The 8,903-nt window shown below is 42.6% G+C and overlaps 1 protein-coding gene across 1 annotated transcript; it reads right to left on the bottom strand.

Moving 5' to 3' along the window:
• Window positions 1–3,492: 3,492 nt before the first annotated feature.
• PtA15_8A245 (uncharacterized protein) lies at window positions 3,493–5,277 on the bottom strand (the record flags this gene model as incomplete). Its single annotated transcript, XM_053171654.1, has 2 exons — window positions 3,493–3,858; window positions 4,555–5,277. The coding sequence occupies 2 exons, from the start codon at window positions 5,275–5,277 to the stop codon at window positions 3,493–3,495; spliced, it is 1,089 nt and encodes a 362-aa protein (XP_053022896.1).
• Window positions 5,278–8,903: the final 3,626 nt, after the last annotated feature.

Consider the following 8,903-nt stretch of genomic DNA (forward strand, 5'->3'; position numbering starts at 1 on the left):
CTGATCGTCCTTGTCCGTGGTCGTTGGTGGTCGTCGTTTCGGTGGGTTGCTGAGTTCAAGAATCTCGGCCAGCGAGGGATGTCGCCGAAGCTGTCACAGGCTCACCAAATGTCACACCAATGTAAACCTGGCCACCAGAAGTGAACCTGGGGGGAACCTCATCCACCAGAAATCTATCCTTCCTGCCATCAATTTATACATACCAGCAATGATGGGCCAGCTACACTAACATTGGCGCAGTGTTAGCTTTTTTATGCTACACTCAGGCAGACTCAGTCTAAAAACCAGAGCAGAATAGTCTGACTATTTCCACTGTCTCCTTGGTGCGAGTGGAGACTGTTGCATTCTTTTGAAGCACAGTTGGCAGCCAGCTTTTCCAAGTTGTGCATTTATGGTGTTCAAAGTTGGTTTGCATAATTTTATGCATGCATAAATCATAAAATCATGAAATCTTTTTTGCAGGGGATATGACTGTCTGATTATGTAATACAAAATTTCCTCACCAAAATGTTTTTATGATTTTATGATTTATGCATGCATAAAATCATGCAAACCAACTTTGAACACCATAATTGCCCAGGTCCATCATCAGACTTCAAGTCCTAGACCTTCTTCTTCCTAATCCTCTCTTTCTCCTTGTGTATTTCTTTATCCCAAGAAATACTAGAGTAGATTCCCCCTTTTTTTATCCTTGTTTCCTGCTGCCACTTTGGAGGCACAGGCTCACAGTATCTGTGCCAGTCTCCCCCCATACTATGGGGGGATATGAATCAATTGTTGGGAGAAGACTGTCCTTATGTTTGATACCCAAGTATTCACCATTGGTGTTCTCTTGGATCAAGACATTGTTGACTGTGTTGTAAGTGGTTTTAAAACCAAAAATTGACCAACAGGGGCTGAATTTAGCAAAGAGTTTGAACGTACAACAGAGGGTGAGGTTGAGGAACATGGGGTTCATTCTAATGGGGGTAGCAAGGGGCCCCTTGAGGATGATGGTATTCTGGTGGATTGTATCAATCACACCCTGGCCAGGGATTGTCAAGCGGGAATCAACAATGATTGGGGTGACATTGCGCTCCTCCCATGTTATTTGCACCTTGGCAGTCAAGTAGATTTCCTTGAAGGACTCTGAGATCTCCTGGCCAATGCTATTGCTGGGTATCAGCGTGACCTTGTAGGTCTCAGGTCTGATTGGGAAGCTTTAAGCCTTTAAAAAAGATGATGCCTTCTGTCCGCAACCAACCAAAAAATTCAATCATCTCACAAATCTGAGAAAAGAAGAAAAAAAGTACTGCTGGTACCCGCTACTCTAGGTGGTGCTGGGTGCAGTGCTTGGTCCCTGTTTTGGAAAGAAACAGAGGAAGTACCCAAGTCCAAACAGTTCTTCTCTACTCTCACCTGCTGTGTTGCTGGTTGTCAAGACTCAGGGCTTGCCCCAGATCAAAGGAAGGACAAGGAGCAAAACCCTAACACCGCAAAAGTACATGCATATGCATGTGACTCCTAGACAGCTGGAGTAAGCAAAAGCTGAAACTCTGTTAATCTCATCACAGCCACGTCTACACCTGACAAAGAGCCCAAGCAAAGCACAACACCAAAAAGGTAAGCAGTGTGCTCTGGGATAGCCTCAAGCCAAGGGGTACAAAGCTGACAAAAAAGCAGAATCTTCTTGACACAGCAAGCACACACCTGATGCTGCACCAGACCAAATCAGTTCCAGCCTCATCAACAGGATCTCCACCTCAAAGGTTGACCAGAGAAGTCCTGGAACACTTGCAACTTGCATTGGTGGGCCTTAAAGCACCAAGCCCAAACAAGCACATTTAAGAGATTGAAGTCATTTTCTCAGCTTCCTCTTGGGAAGATTAGGCACTGACACAAATATCCAGTTTCTATCTCTAGACACTTGGGTCCTATCCACATGCGCGCACAATCTTGTGGCTCAAGCTGCCTAGCAGCCCAAAAGTTTCTTTTTATCTCAACTACCAGAGTTGGCAAAAGTTCTGCTCTTGGGTATATTTGTTGTTTTCTTTCTCTATGTCTCTGAATATGTCAGATTGCCTACATTTCTAACCTCAAGTAATATTATTTTATTATTGTGAAATTTTTACTGGTCTCTGTGTTAATGTCACCATCACCAGGCACAGACTTGCCCTGGCATACAATGTCAGCCTTAGAGTCAGTGTAGCTGACCTCAAGACTGCCTTTTCTACCTTTTTACATATGAATTGCCTCATATCTTTTTCATCTTGAGAGATATCCTTGTTTTGACTTCATATTTGGTCTCCCCATGTAATTTCAACTCTAGTTACAACTGACCATTCCTTTGTAACTCTACTCCTTCCCTGAGTTCTTGAGTTGTGACGCGCATGCACAGTTGTGACGTGTAAGCGCTACCAGGCGCGCCAAACCACATGTACATATGTAATTACATAAGCAAGCTGTGAAAATTTTTGAAGTCAGGATCCCCCTTGCCTGAGCAGGATCTACAGACTTCAGCACACCAGAACCACACCCCAGATAACCCAGGATCACCACCAAAGAGATTACCACGCTCCCAGTATACCTTCCCTCACAGAGGCGCCTAGGATATTGACAGTAAGTAAACTCTTTCACTGAACCTTGCTTATCCAGAGTGAAATTCTGTTGCTCTTGATTGCCTCTTCATTTCTTTGACTCTTTCAATCATCAAAGATCAAAAGGTTGTCTCTGATTAAGATCTATAAAATCAGAGCAGAGTAGTAACCCTACTTCTGAATCCCACCAACGTTTCCTTGTTGTGAGTGGAGGCTGTTGCACTCTCTTGGCCTTGCACAGCTGGCATCCAACTTTTCCAGGTTGAGAATAGCCCAGATCAATAATTAAAAGACTTAAAGTCTAGGCCTGATCTTCTCTCTTTCTCTCTTTCTTTCTCTCCTTCTGTTTGTATTTCTTTATCCCAAGAAATCCAACCAGATTCCCCCCTTTTTTCTTGTGTCCTGTAGTCACATAAGAGACTCAGGCTCACACACAATGTGGACTCTGTCTTCCTTTTCAGGGGTAACAATCAGACTTTCCCAGTTGCAGGCTGTCTTAACAAAGAATAATAGGGGGAATCAAAGTTGGCCATGCAGGACTTGCATGCACTTTTTCAAGTTGGTGTTCAAGGCTTTTGTTGAACACCAAATTTCAAGAAAACATTCAAACAGGCTTAGGGGGTGTAGTACTAGTGTGGCTTGCATGCACTTTTGCAACTTGGTGTTCAAGAATGAACTTGAACACCAACTTGCAAAAGTGCATGCAAGTCGCATGTGGCCAACTTTGAGACCCCCTAATATGTGATTTGGCTAGGATTTATGAACATCTGACCTAGAAAGATGCTATAACGCAGTTTGTCTCACATATGAATCATGAACAAGGTAACAAAGAAATTCTTATTGAGCAACACTGACAGGAAGAAAAAATTAATTTCTAGGATACTAAGAAGAAAGAGTCAATAATTTGATTGAGGAATCAAAGATGGTGGGTCTGGATGATTTTTTGGGCTTGTTTTGTCAAACCTTCAATTCCATAGAAAAAGATGTTGTTGATAAATCTCTTCAAATTATTGTGCAGTTTGCTGTCATTTGCATTCTTGGATTTCAACCAAAGTGTTGGATTTTCTGCTTCCAACCAGATTTCAATCAAATGCCATACCATTGTTTGGTCTTTATATTCTCTGACATGGACTGGAATTGGACCCAATTTCTCTGTCCATATTTTTCTGACTTCTTTGAATTCCCTAGGGCTTTCAAGGTATTGTGAGAATTCTTGAATGCATTTCAAAGCATTTGCCATTTCTGTACAATAGTCCAGGATCTCTTCTGCTTTTTGGGCTTTCTTTGTAGGAAGAATTGCAATGAAAATCTCAACATAAATGAAGAACATTGGGATCACACAACGATGGCCAAAGAAATAGCTGTTTTCTAGATCAATATTTGCTGTTTGTTTCCAATATTGGTACCATGTACCTAGTACAGTGGAAAATTTTTCAATTGTGGGTAGCATCATGTCTGGAGATATGTCTAATTGGTGCTGGCGTGTCAGAGTATGAAGGGCTCCAACAAGTTTTTCTTCTTGCAAAAAGTCCCCTTGTATGGGTTTTGGGAGATTTTTCAGTTTTCTCCTTAGGTATGATATGTTGTTACATTGAATTGAAAGTGAGGGAATCTTGATCAATTTGATATTGAAAATATCCAGGTCAAAGTTTAATCTTGCAGGATTAGTCATTCTGGTTTCTCGAGAATGATTTTCGAGGTGCATTGAGCTTTTAACTTCACCTTGCATGTTTCCAAGATGTCTTCCTGTTCTTTGCAAATTGGTTAGGACTTCTGGTGTATTTTTTAACAATTCCAATTGCCGTGATGTTTGTAATTTGACTGGAATATCATTTTGAATATTAGTGACGGAACGGTGTTCAGAAATTCCATCATGAGCAACAGGTTGTAAGTGTGATGAAAATTGCAATGGTTTGGTGTTCATTTTTGAATTAACCCCGGCGGCGGGGCGAGGATACTGTGCAACTGGTTTGATTACTGAAGGCATTGCCCTGAACTGTGGTTGGTAAGGTTCAATGGTTTCAAACGGCGCATTATTTCTCAGATTGCAAGCTTTGCTGACTGCCTTTCTTTCGGGCTCGGGTATTACAGAGGCGATTTTACGAGTGACTGAAGAGGTTCCGTGATCTTGGCCAATCCTAGACACGAAGTCTTGAGCTGTATAAATTTCTTCAGGTCGGAGGGGCTCTAATCTTGATTGGATGGAAACATGTCCCGAGGACTTCAGGAACGAGCCATATGGTTTTGATTTTGATTCATCGCCTGGTCTTGCGGCCGGATGACTCTGGTTTCCCGACCCATCTATTTGTGGCCTGGTCCTTTTCTCCAGCTGAACGTTGCTAGCCATCTGGCTTTCAGAATGAGAATTGGCTAGTGATAGATCTAAGAAACCGTTTCTGTGATGACTTTCTGAAGCTTCGACATGGTCTTTGGGATAGTAAATTTTGAAACCCTCATTGGTTTTGAGTGATTTTCCGCGTCCACTTGATTGCGTGGAAAGAGACATGAAATCGTACTCTTGTGGCTTGATGTATCCATCGGCGGGTTCGGGATGGATCTGATCATCATATGAATTCAACTTTAAGGACAAATCTATTGGGGGATCCAAAACCTTTCTGACCGCATACTGAAGTTGATCAGTCGCCCTGGTGGGAGTAACGGTGACCGCAAAACCAAGAAAGAAACACTGGTTCCATTTCATGGCCGTTGAGCTTAATGATTTCAAACACACGGCTCTGAAGTTGCGCTCGCCAATGGGATTCAGTGGATTTATAAGCCGAAATGAAAAATTTAGGTTGATTTGAGTACCAGAATTTAGAAACGTCCCTAAGAAGTGGGCGAAATCACGATCACTTGTAATACAACGAAAAACATTTGCCCTATCTGCCCACCCCAGAAATATCATTTGGCTATCTCCAACAGGTTTCTTGAAACACTCGGGATTCCGTTTCATCTGCCTGGCTTGACCAAGTTTCCATATGGAACATGTCTCTTGAACGCTCCGACATACATATGTAGGCCGTTTGGCCCGCGAGACTTCCCGTCGGCATTTAGAGAGCTCTAGATGCCCCTCTAACTCCTAAATCAAGAGACCTACCAAAACCACAAACAGCACACATGAAAGCAACAAACTACAGGCTTAGGAAGGCATTTTTCTCTTTCCTGAAAATTAAGAGTTTGGTTGTGAAAATTGAGATCTGGGAGGCTCCCAGACTCGACGGGAAGTCCTCCAAATTTTTGTAGTTTAATAGTTGATACAGACTGTAGTATACTACCTATACCGGCCGAGGAGAAATACATATTTCCTCTAACCGACCGACCCGCCGAGGAAGAATCCTCATCGATCGGTTTGTGCCTGCTTGCCGAGGAGCCTTTCTCCTCGGCCAGTTGGTGCAGACCGTACCGAGCAGCAAGGGGGTTATGTAGGGTTATGTTCTTTTACCGGGAGTGCAACAGGAGCTAACGGGAGGGGGATCGGTCCACGGGGCCGGCAGGTTGTCTCCAAGCTAGCAGCAAATGCTGTATAAATGATACAATTATGGTATTCAATTTGGTGAGGAAATTTTGCATTACATAATCAGACAGTCATATCCCCTGCAAAAAAGATTTTATGATTTTATGATTTATGCATGCATAAAATTATGCAAACCAACTTTGAACACCATAATTGCATAAGATTTTTTTACATAAAATCATAAACTGCAATTTTGGCTGGGAGATGTCACTTTAAGTTTTATGCACGTTGACATCTCCCAGCCAAAATGGGCTTTATGATTTTATGTAAACAGTGGCATATGCAATTTTGAATACCATAAATACAACGCAGTATTGGGCTCTTTATTGGTGCAAGTAATCCGTCCCCCCTAACCCTTGGGTTGGGTCAGATTAGAAATGGAATTTATAATTAGGGTGTTCAAAGTTGACTTGCATAAAATCATAAAATTCTAAGCTGAAAAAATATGTTGCACCCAAGCACTCAAATTAGAGCAACATTTCTAGAATGGTACATATGAAATCATCACTTGAAAGTTTTATGATTTTATGATTTTATGCATTGAAAATTTTATGATTTCAACTTTGAACACCCTTAATATCACATTGTTTTTCCAATGCATTAAAAATCAATAATTACGTCGCCACCTCATTTTTCCGCGCAGCATTTCCCTATGTAAGGGTCGCGGGAAAATGAGATGCTATTGTAAATATTGATTTTAATAAAGGATGACTTTGAGAGGACGACAATAACGGCAATGCCAGTCAATACCTCTCAGTCTCTGTGGGCCAACAACCGGGGTCTGGTGCTGCTCCGCATTTATACTGTAACAAACAAAGATACACACACCAGACGCTTTCGCCAAGATGTGCTTTGTTCCCACCTCCGGTCACGTATGAAATCACAATTCTCATCCGATACCCAAATAACAATACTAAAAGAGGCAGCTACACCCGATAGCACATGGGCTCATTTCCCTTTGCAATTGTCAAGACGAGGTAACTTTTCCTGTACGAGTATAGTCGCATACTCAATTTCCAATAGCACATAGGTGCATTTCCACTTGTCGCGAGGTTCCGGCAAACACACAAGGCGATGCCGATTCCGCATCAGGATACCGTTCTTTTTGATTGCCAATTATATTCGTCGTTCCCCTCATTTCCTTCCATGGATCACCGTATCCGAGTCCTCTCAACGGCCAAATTACATTTCAAGGAAAGCATATCCTTTTCCGTACATGATTTTCCTATAAGACGTCGGGGCATTCTCATTTGCAAATGCTCAAGACAATTCAAACTCCACACTGGGAATATCCTTAAAAAGCTTAACACAACGTACGTTCCTCATCCGGAATATAGTCCGTTTGCAATATCCCCCCACCATAACTGATTATCCATTGCGCACTACTACAATTCCCAATAACGTACTTCGTTTGCCTCCTATCTTCAACGGCTATATTTCCTATTCCGACAATCGGCACATAATTCCGGGGCGATTTGACCAGTCATCTCCGTTTCCGGCTCAATATTATGCTGTTTGCAAGAGGGGGAGAGTTCAATCATTTGCACTCAAGTCGGTCCCTGTTCCAGGAGCTGGTTGTTGATTTGTACATCTGCGTCGAAAGGACTCGATTAGACTTCATTCGTAAGAACCAACGGAAATTAAAAGCTGACTTGTATAAAGGGCTTGAGGAGGCCATTCGAAATGAGCTTGACATAACTGGGAAGAAGGTGATCCTACCTTTGACTTTCATCGGTTCTCCACGAAATATGGTCCAATTATATCAAGACTCCATGGCAATTGTCGACCACTATGGAAAACCGTCCTTGTTTGTGACGATCACTGCTAATCCACAATGGTCCGAGATTCAGGCCCTTTTGCACAACGGGCAAACTACCAGCGACAGACCGGACATTGTTGCGCGCGTGTTCCGGCTAAAATTAAAGGCTATTTTACATGATCTAACTAGGAACCATCGCCTTGGGCGGGTACAAGCCTATGTCTTGTTGAGTTTCAAAAACGAGGATTACCGCATTGCCACATAATGCTGATGCTGCATCCTGCTGACATCCCACGCAATGCACCAGCAATCGATGCGCTGGTGTGTGCTGAAATCCCTGACCCAGAAACGGAACCTCTTCTGTACGCCCAAGTCAAAGCGCAAATGATCCATGGGCCCTGCTCGATAAACAAAGGTTGCTTGATTGACGGGAGATGTTCGAAGAATTTCCCCAAACCGTGGCAGACGGAAACTCTCATTAGCGAAGATTCATATCCACTTTATCGGCGACGTGATAACGGCACGACGGTCTTCAAGTCCGGGCATCGGTACACGAGCCAGCATGCCGTCCCTTATAATAAATATTTACTACTCAAGTACAATTGCCACATTAATGTTGAAATTCCGTATGGCATCACGGCGACGAAATACTTATTTAAATATATATGCAAAGGAGTTGATTGGTCAGCGCTGCACTTGAAGGATGGAGATGAGACGTTGAAGTTTGTTCACGGCCGTTACATTGGTCCTTGTGAAGGTTAGTTTTAATTTCTTGTCTTGCTTACTACACCTTAAGGACCGGTAGCGGTCCAATGGTTTCTGCTATTTTTTGGTTGGTTCTGCTCTAAGCCCATGAAAATTTCGGTACTGTTAAACATATAATCTGTAATATATCTGCTTCCATGACATTGTCCCCGGTAAAACGACAATGTAAGGCCTGTGTACTGTTTTTGTTTTGTGTACTACATGTTGCCTACCTGGTGTGTAAATGAGTTGTAAATATAATTTGTTGGAATCATATGAACAGATCCACAATTCCGTTGTTCAACACCCT

This window comes from Puccinia triticina, chromosome 8A (genome assembly GCF_026914185.1).
Source record: "Puccinia triticina chromosome 8A, complete sequence".
NCBI classification, from domain to species: Eukaryota; Fungi; Basidiomycota; class Pucciniomycetes; order Pucciniales; family Pucciniaceae; genus Puccinia; species Puccinia triticina.